Source organism: Corythoichthys intestinalis, chromosome 16 (assembly GCF_030265065.1).
Source record: "Corythoichthys intestinalis isolate RoL2023-P3 chromosome 16, ASM3026506v1, whole genome shotgun sequence".
In the NCBI taxonomy this organism is placed as follows: Eukaryota; Metazoa; Chordata; class Actinopteri; order Syngnathiformes; family Syngnathidae; genus Corythoichthys; species Corythoichthys intestinalis.
In genome coordinates, this window is record NC_080410.1 from 17,045,507 (window position 1) to 17,066,972 (window position 21,466).

Below are 21,466 nucleotides of genomic sequence, written 5' to 3' on the forward strand. Positions count from 1 at the left end.
AACGCGACGAAGAGAGCCGCAAAATGTCATTGTTTCCGTCTCTCTACTCCAATATTTTTACAGGATATTCTTTTTATTTAAGTATTTTTTCCCCAATAGCTAAATAAATGGCATGGTCATGATAACAGTCTTGTGCTAAATGGAATATGAAACAATAAAAATGCATTTATTCGAACGACATGGCAAAATTACTCCATAATGGTCGAAACAGTCGACTTCACCTTTACTGTCTCACCTCCCGAACAATATTTTATGCCATCTAAATCGGGCTTATGTCATTTTCCTTCCCCGGCTTCGGAGAATGTAAACAAACCAAGAGGCGTGACAGCTAGTCGACATGCTAACCCGAACCGAGTGATGTTTCAAAGTTTCAAAATCACACATAACTAGCCCGGATCATTTCACATGACGACTGGGTTGTCGATTGTCTTCGCCGATCGGCAAACTGCCAGGCGGAGAGCAATTTACAGCTCGTTCCCCTGCTACTATGGACAGGAGAAGCAGCTGGACAATGACCACTGAACAAACCGGCCGACGTCGGAGGAGCATGTTGCTGCCAACTGGTCAACACGACTATGGCAAAATAATGCTTTACTACACGGTCGTAAACAGCGAAACACTCAGTGGAGGAGGGCGGCTGCAGTTGTTGCGCAGCTAACATGTGCAGCAAATGTGTATGAGGAGAGCTTTTTACTTGCCCATCCATGATCAAACGTAAGTAGTCCTTTATTTAAAGAAAGTTTGTAGTGTTTACTTTGGAATCACTGTATTAGCGGCTATTTTTAACACAAAGTTGCAATTTCTGATCGGTCGGAAAATTTGACAGAACACTAGGCACATGAGCACAATAAACCGAGTATAGTGCTCTCCCGGCGGGGGGATGTGGGACAAGCCGCCGGTGTTGTGCCGAAAAAGAGCCGCCCTGCATGCATGTTGGCCACAAAATGCAAGCCACCTACATATTAAAATGATCCCATTATTTGACATAATACAAAACACGATGTTTACTCACTTCCTCGTAAGTCCCATGGTCCCACAGTAGTAGGGCTTGTTTTGGCCAATATCCACTGGCGAATGGGAACCTTTTGAAACCCCCAAAAGGCGCACACGCCTCTCCCTCGTACAGCAAGATTTTTCTGCAGCCGTTTGGCTGGCATGATGCGAAAAAAAATGTATTAATCCGCAAAATCAGCTAAAATCCTTAGTCCTTCTCATACAACAGTACGGCTGTATAGTGAAGAGGACTCCTTCCTCCGTACATGTCACATCGCCCTCTTTCCCAACTCGAGACTGTTGTCGGAAGTCGCTCATTTTCATGGCGCGGGATTAAAAAAACTAAATAAATATAGCGATCGCTTCCACACACATCCAAGCGGTCGGTCCATTTCATTTAGGAGCATAAAATACCACATGTATTATGAAATAAAAATGCTTTTTCGTGTCACAGGCACTTTAAAGGGATCCATGGATAGAAAGACTTTTAGTTCTTAAAAGATCAACGTTATTATGAGTTCAAATAATTTGATATGAAAACCCCTGTTGATGTTTTTGGTTTTATACAATTTGTAAAATTAGTTTAGCTGGTAAATCACCATTGTTGTTGACGTCGCTGGGCGGTGACGTCACATGGTTACGCTGCTGGGCTTCCAGAGTATGACTCAAGCAACATAAACATGTCATCTGTTCAACCCTTTCAATTTGAACCCGAGAGGAACATTAATGAGCATGACAACACTGTCGATATTTCAGAAAACGAGCAGCAAATGCAAAATGAACAGGAAAGATGGGATGAGATCAGACGAGAGTATGACAAAACCGGTGTTCTGCCAAAATGTGCTATGTGTTATGTGAAACATCCTACAAGAGGCAAATTTGACACCCAAAGTACTACCGTGTGCTTTCAGCTTGTTTTGTTTAGATGCATACAGACAGAACAAACTAAAGATGCCTTAGGAAAATACTTAAATGTAGGAATATCAAATAAGGGTGGTTTAAATACGCTACGTGACTTATATGGTCAACAGATCAACAATTTGCTTTAAAGCTACCACAGGTAAACACAATGCCTAAAAGGATGAAAGGGAAACACATGCAAAAAGTATTTTGAGTCAATTAAAAGGTAAGAAAAGACTCAATAAAACCACAAATAGCTAGTACTTGCCGCTTTTAAATGATGTGCGCATGTGTTGGACATCTCGCCGCTTAGAAGGAATTGCAGTGCCCCGGTAGTATTCGTCGAGTGACAATGACAAACTACGTCATCAGCCCGAACGTCCATTGCACGCATAAAACATGGCGCCCTCTGTAGGTCAAAACATGTATAACATGTATAAATACTATAGAGTTTTAAATCAAAGGGAATATTTTATGTGTTTCCAATAACATATTTTAGTAAAAGAGTACAATTGTGGCTTATTAGAGCCTACAAGTCTTTAAGTTTGAGGTTCCCTTTAATAAGGCAAGTGACTATTTTTGGTCATTTTAAAAAAATATACATAAATATTACAAATTATTATTATATTTGTTTTTTGATTTATTAATGATTGTTATTTTTATATTATTTTTTATAATTATAATACAATATACTTATAAATGAGTTCAATGTTAATTTAAATTAAATTAATGAATGCTCATGTCAATGAATGAGCAATTATTCGCCCCTCTTAGTCTAAAAAATTAGTACTAATCCATAGGCAATCTACATGTGAACTTCAAACTCATTTGTGAAAATGTCATTTTTTGTTTGTGTGTTTATTATTATTAATCTACTCATTTTGTTATCGAAGTTCTACCTCCACAAATGTAAATTTAGCAAGCCGTTACCATCTTTTTCACACTTTCATAAGGAGACTGTGCGCTACATCAAAAATCAAAGAATCTGAAAGTGGAAAAAACAATCAATATTTGTGAAAAACTAAAACTTTTTTTGTGAATAATTGATTTCAACATTATTAATTGTTATTTTTTTCCTGATGTGCAATGTTTGGAATGTTTATGCCACCTGGCATATTTGTATTTATTTTGTTTTGTTTTGTTTTTGGTTTGTATAGTTGATTGTTCATCTGTCTGTTAATCATGTTAATAAAAATAAATAAATAAATAAATAAAAAGTGCTAATTCATTCATTCATTCATTTTCACGTTACTGAAATGAAGTAAACATTTTTACTTCAGCATCCACGTCTAAAGGGGTCGCTAAAGTCCTGCGAACTAGCGGCCAGGTTTACTGTAAACTTTGCCGAACAAGTTTGAAACAGGTGGAGTTATTAAACGCTGGTAAAAATGCTGCACTTGCTCTTGCTGAGGGGAACATATAAAGTGCAACTATTTAAGGAGTGCATCTGGGAAGAGATAAAAAGGTAAATATTTATTGTTTTGTTTTTTTAATATGGAGTCAGCTGGTGTAATGTGACGTGGACGCGTAGGCTTCCACGTCTTCATAAAGCGAACTGGTGCATCCAGCTTGACAGGTGTTACTGACTGGCAAGTTCCTCGTTGCTTTTTAATAGCACAAAATTAACCATTTCGCTTCAATGTTTTTCCCGTAAACATTTGTGTGTTGTGTATTTATGCACGCGCTCGTCGGACACTTCTTCAGGTACACTTGTACAAGAACTATTTTAAACACAGATTTTGATAATAATACTAATAGTCATGTTTTTTATTGAGACCAACTGACAGTTATTCCTTATCGATATTTTAATTGTACGTTTAAGAATGCGCTACATCACTCTTTAAACAATTTTTGTACCTACATTTTTAGAAATACTTGTCAAGTTTGATTATACAAATCATGAAACATTTCAAACAAACACTAGCTATTGTTACTGTATTGTGCTTGTCTGCTCTTTAAGTTGGCAGTTCGTTTTGGGTAATATGCCAAAAGGTAATTGAGCTACTGTGGCGGATGCGATGCTTGAGTCTTGTTGGCCCGTTGAGCAGCCGAGTTGCTGTGTCCGGTGTTGTGCCGAAAAATAGCCGCCCCGCGTGAAATGTCCCCCCTGACGGGAACGCTTATTTATAACGCTTTATTGAGCGTTTATTTTATTTATTTATTTTTATTTATTTGTTTATTTTTTTAATTATTGAGCACCCACACGTCACTCGTACAAACAGCTTTTTCTTACCAATCGATGGAAATGGAAACGATTCTCTTGTACCATGAATATGTATTATTTTACTCTGCTTGAACTAATAAATGTCATACCTGTGTGATCGTCATTGGGTCATTGGTATTTTGTGTAATTTATTTATTTAAAACTGATTTTACAGTCGTAGATCCATTACTGTAATGCGTCCATGAAAACATTTGATGTTTTCACCTCAATAAAGCGTTATAAATAAGCGTTCCCGTCAGGGGGGACATTTCACGCGGGCGGCTATTTTTCGGCACAACACCTGTTGGCCGCTTGAGACTCTCTGTGAACTCTGAATTCAGCCGTAACATGCACGGCTCTTAAGTGTCTGTCATGTGACTGTGATGTAGCCGGTAACACGCTCGGCCAACTATACACACAAGTTCCGTGGGTGAATTATGTCATATAATGAAGGGCATTTCAATCTGTTAAAGCTCTTTGCTGTATAATACAGACAATTTATTTTATTTTATACGTGCTGAGTTGTTTAATAAAATTTTAAAACTCTATTTGGTTAAGTATTAATTCATTCACACATCATACATTTAATCTTAAAACAAATTTTAAGTCAATTATAGTATATTCCTAGATTATTTTTCCTGAAGAGCAACTTTATTCATCCCGAGGGAAATGTGATTAATCATGATTAATCACACAGTTGACATATGATTAACTCGATTAAATTTTTTAATCATTTGACAGCACTAATATATATATATATTAAACCTATAGTGCTGGCTATAGACAAGTTTCCGAAGGTACTTCCGCTTTACTTCCTTATGTCTGCTCGCAACTTCCGTTTTAGAATTTCTTCATCTGAAACAACAGTGGAGCTGGAGTAACATTACTTATCAAATCCCTTAAAAAACACAATTTGGAAATACCACATCCATCTGCCATCATCACGACAGGGGCGGACAACATATTCATGAAGGCAGATGTGGAACCAAGCTTGTGCCACCACTAAGACCGGGTGTTTTTGTAGCCGTGTTGCCGCTTTGTTTTGGAAGGTATGGTTTTCCTATCCCTGCATTTTCATGTGTCCGGTGCTTTAAAAATTCTAAAGCTAAAATCTTGCGCATGAAACGACTTGTTTCATTTAATATTGTTATTACGATGATGATTGTAATTATGATGATTTTTATGTTTACGATAACTACTGTATCTGCTGCTAGCCTGTGGCTAATCAGTACGTGTAGCATGGCATAATTGTAAACGCATAAATGCAAGTGTTACAAGTTTTTTTGTACGTTTATGTACAGCTGGAAAACACTGTTAAGCAAAGGAAGATAACTTGACTTGTACGTTGATGGACATATATCGAGACTACGTGCGTTCTACTTTGATGATGGAAGGCTTGACTCTCAGGGGCGGCCGATAGGCAGTGGCTGGGAAAGACGGTGTAATCATGTTGTCCGAATGTTTTATTGCGATCAACATCTGCAATAAAAAAGAATGACGTACTGTTTTTGTTTATATGTACATACCTTGTAGTATTTCCTTGTAACAACAAAATCCGTGTCAGCCCTTCTGCATTTGGCAAATGTAATATAATTTGTAATTTCACCTCATTTTGGTCAATTAAGTGGCCGGCGTATCAATCTACACATCATGTCAACACAAGCTGAAAGGTTGTTGTAATTTTGTCCACGAATGATCAACAAAGTGATAAGAACAATCCTGCAATCTCATCTACGTCGTGCTGAATCCAGTTTTGGAGATTCCATGAGTTCCTCTGCTTTAATTTGGCAGTTTTAAATTTGTCAACACGCTGCTTACTTGAACTGTAATTCTTTTTTTTTTTTCTAAACCATAAGTTCGGAGCATTGTCCAAGATGGCGCTGCCCATGTATCGCTCAGGAAACTTGTCTATAGTTGTCACGGTTTAGAGCAGTGGTCTCCAAACTATTATGTTTTATTAGTGGAATCAGTTGATTGCAGTCAGGTGCTGCTTGTTTTAGTAGAAACACCATTGGTTAAAAGGTCTGTGCTTGATCGGTATGAACAAAAACCAGGACCCATAGCGGCCCTCGAGGACCGGATTGGAAACCCCTGGAACAGTATGTTACTGACATCTTGTGGTCATAATAGTTTACTGCATCCACCGTGTGACGCAGTTTGAAACAAATGCTCATTCACTTTTACAGTACACAGCCTGTCAGTCGCATTGATGCTGTTGAGTGCTTTCTGTTACATTTCTGCCTTGGAAACTACAGGGGTTGGACAAAATAATGGAAAAAAAACTTAATAGAAAAAAATAATTTAATTTGGTGTAGGTCCGCCTTTTGCGGCAATTACAGCCTCAGTTTTGCGAGGTATTGATTCATGCAACTTGTGAATTGTTTCCAAAGGAATTTTAAGCCATTCTTCAGTTAGAATACCCTCTTTTTGAGACGATAGCAGTGGAAATCGATGTCTTATTTGAATCTCTACAACTGACCGTAAATGCTCAATGATGTTGAGGTCTGGGATTGTGCTGGCCATATGATATGCTCAACTTCATTAAAATGTTCCTCATGCCATTCTTTAACAATTACGTTCAATTATTATGATGCCAAAATTGTAGGCGTTTCCATTATTTTGTCCAACCACTGTACATGTAAGTATTTGTACCTGTTAATATGTAGTATATGTGTATTTATGGGGAAAAGCTACATGAACAAATATCGTTAATAAGTCCTGCTGTATGAAAGCTAACATATACTTATAACTTGTAGCTCAAGTAAAGTGTGATGTCTACATGGTATTTTTATTAAGGCTGTCAAAATGATCGCGTTAACGGGCGGAAATTGATTTTTTAAATTAATCACGTTAAAATATTTGACGCATTTAAGGCACATGCCCCGCTCAAACAGATTAAAATGACAGTACAGTGTCATGTCCAGTTGTTACTTGTGTTTTTTGGTGTTTTGTCGCCCTCTGCTGGCGCTTGGATTCGACTGATTTTACGGGTTTCAGCACCATGAGAACTGTGTAATGACATCAACAATGGCGAGCTACTAGTTTATTTTTTGATTGAAAATTTTCCAAATTTTATTAAAATGAAAACATTAAGGGGGGGGTTTAATATTAAATGTTTATAACTTGTACTAACATTTATCTTTTAAGAACTACAAGTCTTTCTATCCATGGATCGCTTTAACAGAATGTTAATAATGTTAATGCCATCATATTGATTTATTGTTATAATAAACGAATACAGTACTTATGTACAGTATGTTGAATGTATATATCGGTCTTGTGTCTTATTTTCATTCCAACAATAATTTACAGAAAAATATGGCATATTTGATTGGTATTTGATTGATTGGTTTGAATTGCGATTAATTACGATTAATTTTTAAGCTGTGATTAACTCGATTAAAAATTTTAATCGTTTGACAGCCCTAATTTTTATACCAGAGCGTATTGTACAGTTGTGTTGAATGCATGCATGTTTCTTTGTTACAGTTTCAAAAACTTAAACGAATTACTTCACATAGAAACAAGAAAAGACCATGCCTTGTATTTTATTAGAGGGCATACAATGTTAGCTGGCTTTGAGCAGTGTATATGGAAACACACGGTTTTGGGCAGTACACTTAAATATATATATATATATTTTTTTAAAGTTAAAAAGTAACAAAACAATCCAGAAATACAACGGCATTGCCAAAAGAAACAAAAATATATACGTTTTATCATCAGCAAAAAAAAACTTTTTTTCGATCTCGAATCGGGACTCTGTATCACAAAGTTCTCAATCAGATGACTCGGACTAGGGTGTAAAAATATGCGATTGGAATATCCCTAGTTTGTATGGTATAGTGTTTTAGTTCCCATTGTTTAAATAGGAATATGCTGCAGGTTTAATAGCTGATGCCTACATTGATTGGACAATCATCCAGATATGCTGGTGTGAAATTAGGGAAATAAGGAAGTTATTTTTCTTGCTTTTTCTTTCGGCTGCCTAGTTTCTTCACCTAACTGTGATTGTTTGTCCCGTAGTTGCTCCATGTAAAGCCAATCAACCACCCTGGAAGTCAACCATGAAAAAGACCAAGCAGATCAACATCAAGAGGACCCTGGCTCTGGCCCGAGCCTTTCACTTCCTGTACTCCTGCGCCAAGTCATGCCTGCTCCCATTCGTCACGCTGTACTTCAGACAGCTGGGCCTCACACCTGAGATGACGGGCATCGTCATGGGCACCAAGCACCTCATATCGCTAGTATGGCGCCCTCTCGGCACCCAGCTTGCCAAGATGTACAACAAGAGACGAGTGGTGCTACATGGCTCTTTGGTGTGTTCAGCCGTGGTCGCTTTGGTCATGCTTCTTGTCCCGCCGGTAGATCTGCAAGCACACAACAACACCTGCAATGGGTCTAATCTGATAAGTACTCCGTCCCCCACAGAATCGCAGCCAAACGTCAGCACAGCTCCAGCATCCCAATCCACTGTCAACTTTTCTGATGCAGTGGTCAGAACTTCACATCTTCCTGTTACAACAAAAAGTACTGCAGAGCCAAAGAACAAAAGCTTTGTTGTGTTCAACTCGACTTCATTGCGAAAGAAGCGATCCCAAGTCAAACCGAACACAGAGAAAAACAAAGAGGAAGGTCAACAGGACTTTCTGTCCAGCCTGAAAATGATGGACGTTCAACGCCAACTTTTCTTCTTGATACTTATCACGGTGTCTGTATGGGAACTGGTAGCAGCCCCTTTAGAGTGGACAGCAGATGACGGTCTGTATGATTATCTTGATTTTGCCGACGCTTCTGACCACTACAGCAGCACCGGGTTGTGTCCTGTACTCGGTGCCGCGTTTGGTGTCGCAGGATCGGGGCTGCTGGTCAGCCAGTTAAACTGTTTCATTGTCGGTCACACCTCCAGGAGCATTGTGCACTTCTTGTGCTACGCCGGCGTGTCTGCGCTGGCCTTGCCTGTCGCAGCTTTCCTCCCTCTTTACCTAAACAAGCAGCGGGTCACGGCAAACCGACTGATCAAAGCTGTGCAGTTGATGCATGGCTCCCGGCGTGCGACGCTTTGCGCTGTCACTGCTCTACTGGTTGGAATGACCCGCTCCACCGTGGACAATTTCCTCACATGGCAGATGCAAGATCATCACAGCACTGAGTTACACATGGGGGTATCCCTCGGCCTCGCGTCACTCTCGCAGGCTGCCTTTGCCTTTTTGGCCGTCCGACTTACTAGACTACTCAGCTCAGGGAGGCTGCTCACGCTAGGGGCAGCCGCGCTCGGATTACAGTGTTTGTATTACTCCTTCTTGTGGGGACCATGGGCTGCACTGCCCGTTCAGCTTTTGAGCTCTTTCAGCTGCGGAGCCTTCTGGTGGGCTGTCAAAGTGCAGAGCGACGACGTTGCCACACCAGGAACAGAGAGGAGCATCAGAAGGCTCTATAACGCACTCTCTTTGGACTTAGGAAGCGCACTTGGAAGTTTCGCCGGTGGGTTCGCGGTCCGCTGGTTTGGGCTGGTGTGGCTTTTCAGAGGAGTAGCCGCAGCTCTGATTCTGTGGTGCAGTTGCCTGCCACTGCTCCAGTGGAACGCCCCCCACCAGTACAGGATCAACTATTCCCGTCTTTTGGCGGCAGATGGGAGTGAGACCAGCGACTCTGAGTCGGAGCAAGAAAGAGACTGGCTCGATAAAGCGATGGAAGATGACCACTGCAATAACAACACTTATGGAAGGGGACTAAACCACTGAACTTAACAGTGATCAAAGAAAATGAATGCACTAACACTTTAAAGTGTGAAGTTTCAATTTATATTTGCCTATATGATTCCGTTTATTAGGTAACATTTGCTAATTGTGTACCGTTATTTAATGGAAACGGGTTATTTGACAAAACTATAACAAAATAATATGATAGTCCACATCATCAGTCGTATTTCTCAATTTTGCTAGGGTTTGTTACCTTATGAGTAATATACTGGACTGTCTCAGGAAATTAGAATACACAATATTCTAATTTTTTGAGACAGTCCTGTGTATATATACAGGACTGTCTCAGGAAATTAGAATACACAATATTCTAATTTCCTGACTGTCTCAGGAAATTAGAATACACAATATTCTAATTTCCTGACTGTCTCAGGAAATTAGAATATTGTGTATTCTAATTTCCTGAGACAGTCCTGTATATATACACAGGACTGTCTCAAAAAATTAGAATATTGTGTATTCTAATTTTCTGAGACAGTCCAGTAGTAGATGGCAAAAGAGGTTGGCTGAGCACTATTTTTGCCCAAATGAAACTCCTCAACTCACATCAGCGTAGTTTCTTGATCCCACTGGATTGCAGCAAAGCAATATGAATGACTAACTGAAACTCCTCAGTTTATGCCTACATAACTGACACCAATATTGGATTTACTTTGGCCTGAGCGTAAAAATGGAAAACAAACATAAATGTTAAAATGTAGGGGTTTACTTGAATCTTTAACACATTGCCTGGCATTGATTAATCACGATTAATCGCTTTAGGAACGCAATTGATCTTTTGTTTTTACTTCCAACCAAATTTGCTACAGATATTTACCGTACTTGAGTAAAATTGGGAATCAAAAATCAACAAAAAGCTTTTGACACTTAAAAAGCTTAAGCTAAACACATTGGCTCTTGTTGATTAATCACACAACTAAAGCGATTAATCTATGTAAAATTTGGGAATTAAAGGTAAAATCAAGAAAGGATATGACATTGAGACTAGAAAGTGTAAAAGATTACCACATTTGCTGTCATTGATAGCGTCTATCGCCGTCAATAGCACTGAAACATGATCATTCAATGCCAGCCATTCAAATTCAAATCTATTTCTATCACTGTCAAAAGCAGTGAATTAATGAGTTGTTATTACAAAAAAGTCCTCTCTAACCTGATCTATTTTCAGTCAATTTTAATTGCTCTGTTATTTTTTTTTTGTGTGTGCGTGTGCAGACATTAACTGTTTTGAAATGTGAATATTTACATAAGCATTTCATCTTAAGGCAAACACCATGTTTTTGTACAAAAGCCAAGGCTCAATTAAGAATCCTCTCACTAAAATGCAAATACAAGATGTTGGCACAAGGCGGGGTTTGAACTACTGTTGCTTACAGTTCTGTCACACCCACTGAAGCTGAGGTCCGGTGACTTGAGTTATTTGTATTTGTCTTGAACAATAAATGTCAAAAACTGAAACCCTTCCCCGTGCATTTTGGTTTGTAATCATTGAATAAACCTACTGCCTGGAAACAATCGCTGAACATCTGGCTGGCTGCTGTGTGAAGTAATGCCATCCTTATTATGTTGTTCTAAAGCAAAACCTTATCAGGTAATTGTGATGAGAAAACCGCTTCAATGCTCTAACGCTGTTGTGGATCGAGCTGAGTGCTCTTAAACAGCAGGTGTCAACCTGCAGAATGCTGCTTTGTTGTTTTTGCTCACAAAGACACAAAATTGACACTTTGTATGCTGGTCAAGATACTATCAGAGATTATTTCATTTTCCAATCAGATTTTGGCTGAGTGTATTTGTCACACAGTAAAATGATTTCTTGTTTTTAAGTCAGTTTTGGATATCCCAGAATGATGGCCTGCTGTTGCATATATGTGTCACTAGGCGGCGTTTTTGAGCGGTGGTCCGCTCCCTTTTCAGTTTCTTTAGTATTGGAACGCGTTCAGCATCCACGCGCAGCTCTCCCTGATTCCCCCAAAAGCAGCGCTTCGACACTCTCAGAGCGTGCATTTATTGGCACTGTTGAAAGGGGACTATTAGGTAAGGATCATGGAATAGCAGACAACATCTGGAAAAGACTACTCTGAACAAGGCACAAATGGATGAGACAAATGAGAAATCAGGTGACTTTTTGTATACCTGTTTTGTGCATGCTTTGTGTGTTGAGGTTAAAATACTTTTTTTTTTTTTAAACATAACTAGTGAATGATAAGTTGTTGGTTTTTTTTTTTTTTTTTTTTTTTTTTTTTTGCATGTCCAGTATTCTAAATCATAAACATTTTTTATCCATAATTGCTGAATTAATATCAGCGTTTGTTTTATAAGGTCATCATGTCGTGCTTATGTTTGTGTTTTTGGAGCACAGAAAGGGACAGTTATCCTCCATTAAGTTTTGCAACCCCGTAATACTGTATTTTATTGATTTGATTTTGTTTTCCTATTAAATGTTGACACTTTAAGACAGTCACGATTAAAAAAATAATAATTAAAAATTAACAAATTAAAATCTATATATATTGGTTAACATTCTTGCGCAGTATCGGCTCGCTTACAAACATGCATGTATCACATAAATGTATTTGTTGGTGACTTTTTGTTAAAAAGCATGCACACTTTTATACATATAATACATTTAAGGCTTTATATATACAGTATATCAAATTATTATCAAATTTTCTCTATAATCATATTTTTGTTTTATAAAATGTTCTCAAGAAAAAAATAAAATTATGAATTAAAATGTTAATGAAAACAAAATTTAAATTAAAAATGTGCTCCTATAACATGCAAAAGTGTTTTTTTTTTTCCTCACAGTATTTAAATCGTTACCTGCCATTGACAATGATAGACGTCCCATTCATTTAAACTGGGATGACTGCCTGTCAATGCTCATCTTTCAGTTCACTGCCAGCCTCTCCCGGCCCAAATGGATTAGACATCTAGTAGCGTCAATGGCGGCCAATTATGTAAATGAGTGCTCCAGTAAACCAGCAATAGATGGAAAACAAGTAAAACTGACAGGTTGATCAAATGACAACAGGGCAAAGTTGAAGTCTCATTAGAGAAAAATGACAGAAGGAGAAGGAGCCATTCGACATTTCTTTTACTTAGCAATTTCCCATGTGGATCATTCAATAGTTTTGGCATTTAAATGAATGAAGTGTCGGAAGCAAGTCATCAACATCCTGGTGGATTGAGCTGGGGCATCAACAGTGACTCACCCACTATGTGAGAGTGTAAAAAGGTCCTTTCAGCCAAGCTCAGGTAATTAAAACTAAATCTCAGCACTACTGGGTGACTCATCGCTACTGGTGAGCAGTAAAGGAGTAGGAGGATGTCGAAGAGGGGTTGCGGGAGGGCTTACTGCAGTGACACTGAAATTATGGCATCAATTAGCGTGTGAACTGAAACCTGGAGATTATTTTTATCTTAACAAGCTTCAGCGCACAAGCAACTTTATCTTATTTGCCTATTATTTTTTTCATATTCTCCTGACATAACATGTTCTGTTTTTAGAATGCCTATAACTGTTTTTGTGATTGTTGCTAAGCAGAAACAAGGTAATTATGTGAGCAACTTGCATCGTGGAAAAAACACAGGTGTTTTATCACAAACATGATTACAGTTAATTTCTTCCTTTAAATGGAACATATTATGGAAAATTGTCCTTTTAATTGCTTGGTAAAATTAGTTTGTCTCTGGAGTGTCTGCTCATCCATCAAATGTGAAACTATACGACCAATTAAATGTGTCTATTAAAAATGTATTTGTGGATGAGCCATTTTTCATTCACGCTCCATACGTAACATTACGTCAACAAACAACTACTGGATGATTAAACGCTTTACAGTATGTGTATGTGAACTGAATATATTTATAGTACCACCAAAATAAACTACTGACTCAATGACTCCTGATTATTTTTAAGCAGATGTCATCTCTATGGCTGATTCCTCCGTCACACTCGAGGACATTGAAGAGGAGCTGTTCAAAATTGAGCGACTACGAAACGTGCTCGTGCGGAGAGAATCAGAGCTGAGATACATGTAAGACAATGTGCACATAAAGTATCCAATTCTCATTTAGTTTGGCCGTCATCAAGCAATTCCTTAGAAAAATGTTTTGCACACAAGTATTTATTCATTTAGATAGTCAAAATATTCGCTGCTCAGCCTCCAACGCATACAGACGCACTCTGAAGCACTCTCTTATCTTAACCGATAAGCGCTCAGGGCCAGCAAGCTCGACTCCCAGTATGGCTCTAAAGAATTTGAAACCTGGAGACTTGGATGAAATAAAATCCTCCACACAGAAGTTGGAGGTCTCCTTGACTGGCTTGATTCAAAACCAGAATCAAGAAATCGTCAGAAAGCTCCATTTAATTCGCGCTGAAAACGAGAAACTCAAGCAGGCGGTCGAGGAGAGAGATGTTCGCATCAAGAAGCTGGAAATTTTGGCTGACGACCTCGACCAGTGCCGACGCGCAAATGGGCTCATCATTTCTGGATTACAACTGACGCCTGTCCCAGGGGACACAGTGGCGCAACTGGCAATTGCTAAGCTGAAAGAGTATGGAATAAACATGGAACCGCTGGACATCCGTCACTGCCTTCTGCTCCCATCTGGGGAGAGAGGACCGGCGATGGTGCTCATGAAGCTGGCAAACCACAAGACCAAGACTGCCCTGCTTAACTAGCGCTGCCACCAGAAACTGGCAATTGCTAAGCTGAAAGAGTATGGAATAAACATGGAACCGCTGGACATCCGTCGCTGCCTTCTGCTCCCATCTGGGGGGAGAGAACTGGCGACGGTGCTCATGAAGCTGGCAAACCACAAGACCAAGACTGCCCTGCTTAACCAGCGCCGCCACCTGAAAGGGTCGAAGATTTTCTTGAAAGACAACTTGACTCGCCGAAATGCCAAAATTGCAAGAAAAGCACGGCAACTCAAGAAAGCTGGGAAAATAGCCAACACCTGGGTCTCAGATTGCAGGATTCTTGTCAAGACGCAAGATATGAAGATTAAAGCTATTACGAGTTTTGACCAACTGACTACAATAGCTGGATAACTGTAAATACTACACAGCCGACCAGTATAACAACTCGTGGATGTGGACGGTAAGCTGAAACTTATCAACGGCAGGAGTTACAAGAATCTTGAACACATTAAGGATTATCTACCAAAGACAACAAAGGCTCTGACTTTAAATTGCACGGATATAACATGACACAAAGTATCGGGCATCTAAGGGGGGAGGGGTTGTTGCAATTATGATTGACAATCTCCTGGAATGTATTACAATTGAACTCCTAATCCCCAATTGTAAAACATAATTATCTGCTGTGTCTACCGAGCTCCTGATTCAAATGTCTAGTTTACTGAGTATATGGAAAAGATACTGTATAAAACGAATAATAAGCATGTTTTCGTTGTGGAGACATTAATCATGGGATAAAATATGTACAGCATGTTGTTTGATTTTCTCATACATTCATGTCTGATGAAATTGTTACAGTGACCTTGTGTGCGCCAATTGTTGCCACCATGTACACCTCAGCAATGTATCCTTTTAAGAGACTTATAAGAAAAGCATTTTGAGTCGCTACTCACACCAGCTGTAATAACATGTCACACACATAGCCACAACAAAATTGTTCCACAGCAAACAGATGCAAAAATGTCAGGCACATGACAAAGTCATAACCTTGTACGCCCAAAAATTAATCGAGCTGCCTGACTGGACGCTTAGTTACCAAACCCAGATTGTTGACTGTGTTATTTTACAGTTTTGATGTACGTTCCATGCCTGAATGTGCGTCTTTAGTTGTATGGAGGACGGGAAACTGATAAGCATATGCTTTATCTCGTCCGCCTTTGTCGTCTTCTTCGGTTGCTTCGGGCAAATCATAATCACATTTTGTAATTGCAATGATTGTCAATGATACCGATGGTGATGACAATAAAATTCCATTAAAAAAAAAAATCCATATAATGGCAGGAACTCGGAGTATTGATACAGCTATTGTTTTATTGATTTGTGTAGTGTTGCAGACTGAGCATGCATTTTAAAGGATTGACAAAATGCTCATACGTCTTAACATATTCCACTGCTGGGAGTTACAGTAGACAGTAATGAAGCACTTAAACTGCTCGAGGGTGTACACACAGAGTTGACCCTCAGGAGAATGATGCTCAACCATGTCAACAGGAGCAGCCATGTGAATCGTGATTTGAGAAGTTTGAGAACAGCCCACACGAACCCAGGGCACTATCTTTCAGTTTATTCCTTCTCTCAGTGTTACTTTTATTGATTTCACAGAATTTGGATGCTGGAATTCATAGAATAAGGTCAGTGTCTGTTATAATTATACACTTGACCAGATTATCATTAGAGTAGAAAAACATTTCAGCACAGCATGGCATTTGAAGTTTGCACACCATACAATCAAGTCCAGAGTTTCTATTCCTGTCCTTCCTGTCCTTTTGTTTTCCATTGTTTGCACTTGTATTGCAAATAAGCAGATGTCCACAGATAAATACAGAGAGTGCACCTGGGTAGCATTTTGAGATTGACAACACATGTCACTTGGGAATGAAAGCATCTCTGAGCATAAAGAATTTTAATGCTACTCTTAATGCTACAATTTTTCATTTAACTGGAAAATGAAATACAGCGGTATGCAAAATTTTGGGCGCCCCTGATAATTTTTAAGATTTAATTTGTAAATCACTGATTGGAACAAATATTTCAGTGAAATATATCATACTGTATAGCTGATTAGCCAGGGGTAAAAAGGGCAATAATTTCTTGTCGGAACTCCCTGACATAAAGGTCGCCACGGAGCTTGAATATTTTTAATATTTTTGTGTGTGTGTGTGTGTGTGTGTGTGTGTGTGTGTGTGTGTGTGTGTGTGTGTGTGTGTGTGTGTGTGTGGGAGGAGGGGTAGTGTTCATCTGCTATATTATATATTTAACGGACATTTTTGTACCAAACCATCAGTGATTTACAAAGGCGCCCAAACTTTTGCATACCACTGAGTCTGTTGTTTTATTTTTCACTGAAGATTTAAAAATCACATTTTGTAATGATATGTGCTTCTTTTGCCTATACAGGATGGACGACATTCAGTTGTGTAATGAAATCACAAGGCTGAAGGGAGAGCTGCAGAAACTGGTCTCAAATGCAGGTACATGTTGTGAACCACTATTTTGTATCTATTACAAAATTTCTTAAACGTCAGTGTTGGCCTTGCAAAGATAGAGTCTAGTGAATTTTCAAGGCTAATTCTTCATTTTTGAAATGCACTGACCAATGGTGATTTCCACCCCATAAGTTTGTATAACAGCCAGAGCCAGGAGAAAGGTTGCTGTGGCAACGAAAAAGATCAGTACAGAACACAGTGTATTTAAAGTGAGTGTATGAAAAATAAATAACTAGATAAACTGGTATGTATTCATTTTGATCTTCATGAAACGTTTTTTTCAGTAGAGTGAAGACAGCAAAGGCGCCCACCCATACATTAGGATTGCTATAACGCTTTCAGTGCCACTGACAAAGCTAGACGTCCAATCATGTGGCTCGTTTCATCCTTCTGCAGTGAATTTAGTTCGTCATTAGTTGGCTTCCAATGCATTTGAACTTGGATGACTGGAAGAGAATGAATGAATTTTCAGTCGCTGCCAGACCTCCCAGGTCAAATGTAATTCCAAAGTGAAACTAAGTGGAAGGAAAATAGGTCGTGTCAACCGGGCATGTTTTTCCAAAAATCTATCATGTACAGTAGATAATGGTTGATGACCAATGCAGCCAATTTCACGGAAAGTGGGAGACAGAATGTTATTTAGTTATGTACCAAGAAAATTGCAATGCTCAACAATTTCAATATAAGATATTATTACCTACAGTGGGGCAAATAAGTATTTAGTCAACCACTAATTGTGCAAGTTCTCCAACTTGAAAATATTAGGGAGGCCTGTAATTATCAACATGGGTGAACCTTAAACATGAGAGACAGAATGTGGAAAAAATCCCAGAAAATCACATTGTTGGATTTTTTAAAAAATGTATTTGCAAATCATGGTGGAAAATAAGTATTTGGTCAATACCAAAAGTTCATCTCAATACTTTGTTATGTACCCTTTGTTGGAAATAACAGAGGCTAAACGTTTTCTGTAACTCTTCACAAGCTTTTCACACACTGTTGCTGGTATTTTGGCCCGTTCCTCCATGCAGATCTCCTCTAGAGCAGTGATGTTTTGGGGCTGTTGTTGGGCAACACGGACTTTCAACTCCCTCCTCACCCCGTGGCGTCAAAATGATAGCAAGAACAGGGAGCAAAAATCCCACAACCACACAGGGGGACCTAGTAAATGACCTACAGAGAGCTGGGACCACAGTAACAAAGGCTACTATCAGTAACACAATGTGCCACCAGGGACTCAAATCCTGCACGGCCAGACGTGTCCCCCTGCTGAAGAAAGTACACGTCCAGGCCCGTCTGCGGTTCGCTAGAGAGCATTTGGATGATCCAGAAGAGCACTGGGAGAAAGTGTTATAGTCAGACGAAACCAAAATAGAACTTTTTGGTAGAAACACAGGTTCTCGTGTTTGGAGGAAAAAGAATACTGAATTGCACCATACCCACTGTGAAGCATGGGGGTGGAAACATCATGCTTTGGGGTTGTTTTTCTGCAAAGGGACCAGTGTGTGTAAAAGAAAGAATGAATGGGGCCATGTATCGAGAGATTTTGAGTGAAAATCTCCTTCCATCAGCAAGGGCATTGAAGATGAGACGTGGCTGGGCCTTTCAGCATGACTATGATCCCAAACACACAGCCAGGGCAACAAAGGAGTGGCTTCGTAAGAAGCATTTTAAGGTCCTGGAGTGCCCTAGCCAGTCTCCAGATCTCAACCCCATCGAAAATCCATGGAGGGAGTTGAAAGTCCGTGTTGCGCAACGACAGCCCCAAAACATCACTGCTCTGAGGAGATCTGCATGGAGGAATGGGCCAAAATACCAGCAACAGTGTGTGAAAAGCTTGCGAAGAGTTACAGAAAACGTTTGGCCTCCGTATTGCCAACAAAGTGTACATAACAAAGTATTGAGATGAACTTTTGGTATTGACCAAATACTTATTTTCCACCATGATTTGCAAATAAATTCTTTAAAAATCAAACAATGGGATTTTCTGTTTTTTTTTTTTTTCCACATTCTGTCTCTCATGGTTGAGGTTTACCCATGTTGACAATTACAGGCCTCTTTAATATTTTCAAGTGGGAGAACTTGCACAATTAGTGGTTGTCTAAATACTTATTTGCCCCTCTGTAAACAGACATGTTGAGGAATACAGTTTGTGAAATAACAGAGATGAGTGAGAGTCACCAATCTTCATGAGTTTGGGTGTTTTTCATAAAGATTTAGAACATTGGACTAATTTCATTCAACTTCCAATCTGTTTATCCTCACAAGGGTTAAGGGGGTGCTGGAGCCTATCCCAGCTAACTAAGGGCAGTAGGTGGGGTACACCCCGAATCGGTTGCCAGCCTATTGCAGGGCACAAGGAGCCAAACAACCACTCACACAAACACTCATAGGGATAATTTGAAGTGTTCGATCATTTTACCGTGTGTTTTTGGGATGTGGGAGGAAACTGGACTACCTGGAGAAAATCAAAATGACTGTGGAATTTGTGCCATATGTAACTTTTGAACAGACAAAGACAAATCTGAGGAGGATAGAACAAGGGAGGAGGAGCTGCTACAGCAGATCAGCAAGCTCGTGGAGACCCGAGACTTTCTTGTCGATGACGTGGAGTTTGAGCGGCTCAGGTGAGGTTATTCAATGATGGTGTACAGGTGAAACTTCTAAATCTTGTTTCTTGGTGGAAAGAGAGTCAGGCTTTGTTTCAAAGCCGGTTAAGTTTGTTATTCCTGGTTCTTTGCATTTCCCTGCTTCTTGAATATGTTTTCCCACCAATTTCCCATGACACTGTAGTAGTCATAACACAAGTAGTCCCCTGCTATTCACTTAATTACTTCTATAATTGCTTAGAAGAACTACGCATTTCATCGAATAGTTAGAAATTATATTTGGATGACTTAACAAACAAACTATAGATTTATAACTTTTAAATAAGGTGTTACCTCTGTACCTGATTCTGCTGCATTTTGTTGTCCTTTATGGTGACAAGAATTCTGATCTGTTCTTAATAGATCAGTTGTTTTTTTAACACTTCCTTCTATTGGTCTTTTTCCTTAGAAGGTTCAACAGTAGGACTTATATCAACTGTGTTTTTTCAGAGAAAGAGAAGAAGACAGAGAAATGGCAGCAGTCTTGCAGCCCAAATTCCAAACTACTTCGGGAACGAAAGGTGAGCGCTGCTATTTTAAAAGCGTCTGAAGAAAAAAATATCTCATATTGTACAATATGAAAAAGTAGTCATAACTAAGTCTGCTTCCCTTTCAAATCAGGTGCTTTGCAAGAACAGAAGGTGGTGTCCAAATCGCCACACACTTCAGCACCATTTATCACTAAAACAGGAATAACGCTACTGAAAGACTGCTGCGGCTTCACATGCTCAATTATGTAACGCATCCTTGTGCCTGCTTACACCGCATTGTGTGCGCACCAGTATTTGCTGTTGCTTGCTAGACGTCTGTAATTTTACAGTGAGGGAAAGTGTTAGCAACGTCGCAAAAAAATTGAGACATTTGCTTCTCAGCATTGAAATTTTTCAAATGTTGGTCAATCAAACACCTGTCGTGAGTTTTTTTTCTTCTTTCATCTCCTTCGTGGAGTAAATCCACTTGTGGGGTGGGGGGGGGTGGATATCAAAAGTGCTTTCAAAATTCACTGAGCGTCAACTTAGGTTCACTTGTAAAGGTTATAGGCCCACAAGACAAAAACTGTATGTCCTTAAAACCGTCAATGGCGCCCCAATGAGGAGGCCAGTGGTGGCCACGGCAACCCCTAAAAATTTACTAGCCACCCCATTGGCTAGTATAGTGCAGTATAGACATAAGATAATTAATAATAACTAAATGAGCCAAAATATGTCAGTAGACATTTCCTAAAAAGGACAGACAACACTTTTATCATGTGCATCTTAATGGAAATAATATGGTTTAAGAAATACAGAATTTGTTTTTTCCTACGAGTAATAGTGGAGAAAACCTAAATAAAAGCCAATATTTCCATGAAGTGGCCACCCGATATGTGGGTTTACCACTGCTGGTACTATTTATCCAATCAAATGAGAGTATTCAAGATTGCCCGCCCTTCCTTGCAAAGTCAGTAATACCCATTGCCCCATGTAATTGTGTTCGTGTGTTCCAGTGTTTATGTGCGCTGGTATAACTGACATCACAAATTGGCCACCTGGGGGGGCTCTAAAACTCACTTGTCTTCTTCACCGATGGGCGGTCGTAGTTCATTTGAACTTTTTTTGTCCATTATCAGAGGTCTAAGAAAGTCTTGATTTCCTTACCTAAATACTTTAATAAGCCTTTCACATCAAGCTCATTTACACTAAGTGTTGTCTGTACCTTTAAGTTTTCTACTCACCAGTTACAGTGGGGCAAATAAGTATTTAGTCAACCACTAATTGTTCAAG

General features: G+C 39.3%; 2 protein-coding genes across 3 annotated transcripts; both read left to right on the forward strand.

Annotated features, from left to right (window-relative positions):
- The first annotated feature begins 3,218 nt into the window (after positions 1–3,218).
- On the forward strand, positions 3,219–10,083 carry mfsd6l (major facilitator superfamily domain containing 6-like). Of its 2 annotated transcripts, none has more exons than XM_057861552.1 (2): positions 3,219–3,358; positions 8,123–10,083. In XM_057861552.1, exon 2 carries the CDS (start codon positions 8,164–8,166, stop codon positions 9,838–9,840), a length of 1,677 nt encoding a protein of 558 aa, XP_057717535.1. In that variant the 5' UTR covers positions 3,219–3,358; positions 8,123–8,163; the 3' UTR covers positions 9,841–10,083. The 2 variants fall into 2 exon arrangements, with proteins under 2 accessions (XP_057717535.1, XP_057717536.1); XM_057861553.1 differs by lacking the exon at positions 3,219–3,358 and adding an exon at positions 3,457–3,597.
- A 1,689-nt stretch (positions 10,084–11,772) lies between these two features.
- On the forward strand, positions 11,773–21,466 carry zgc:171844 (uncharacterized protein LOC100151763 homolog). The gene is made up of 6 exons (XM_057861558.1): positions 11,773–11,975; positions 13,784–13,898; positions 16,967–17,040; positions 19,568–19,682; positions 20,154–20,224; positions 20,325–21,466. Exons 1-6 carry the CDS (start codon positions 11,951–11,953, stop codon positions 20,441–20,443), a joined length of 519 nt encoding a protein of 172 aa, XP_057717541.1. The 5' UTR covers positions 11,773–11,950; the 3' UTR covers positions 20,444–21,466.

What these genes read in the sequence shown, in the direction of transcription:
- mfsd6l (XM_057861552.1), top strand. Translation starts at nt 8,164, where the DNA reads ATGAAAAAGACCAAGCAGATCAACATCAAGAGGACCCTGGCTCTGGCC.
- zgc:171844 (XM_057861558.1), top strand. Translation starts at nt 11,951, where the DNA reads ATGGATGAGACAAATGAGAAATCAG. An exon ending in GAATCAGAGCTGAGATACAT is followed by an intron (nt 13,899 to 16,966) that starts GTAAGACAATGT and finishes TTGCCTATACAG; the next exon opens with GATGGACGACATTCAGTTGT. An exon ending in GAAACTGGTCTCAAATGCAG is followed by an intron (nt 17,041 to 19,567) that starts GTACATGTTGTG and finishes ACTTTTGAACAG; the next exon opens with ACAAAGACAAATCTGAGGAG.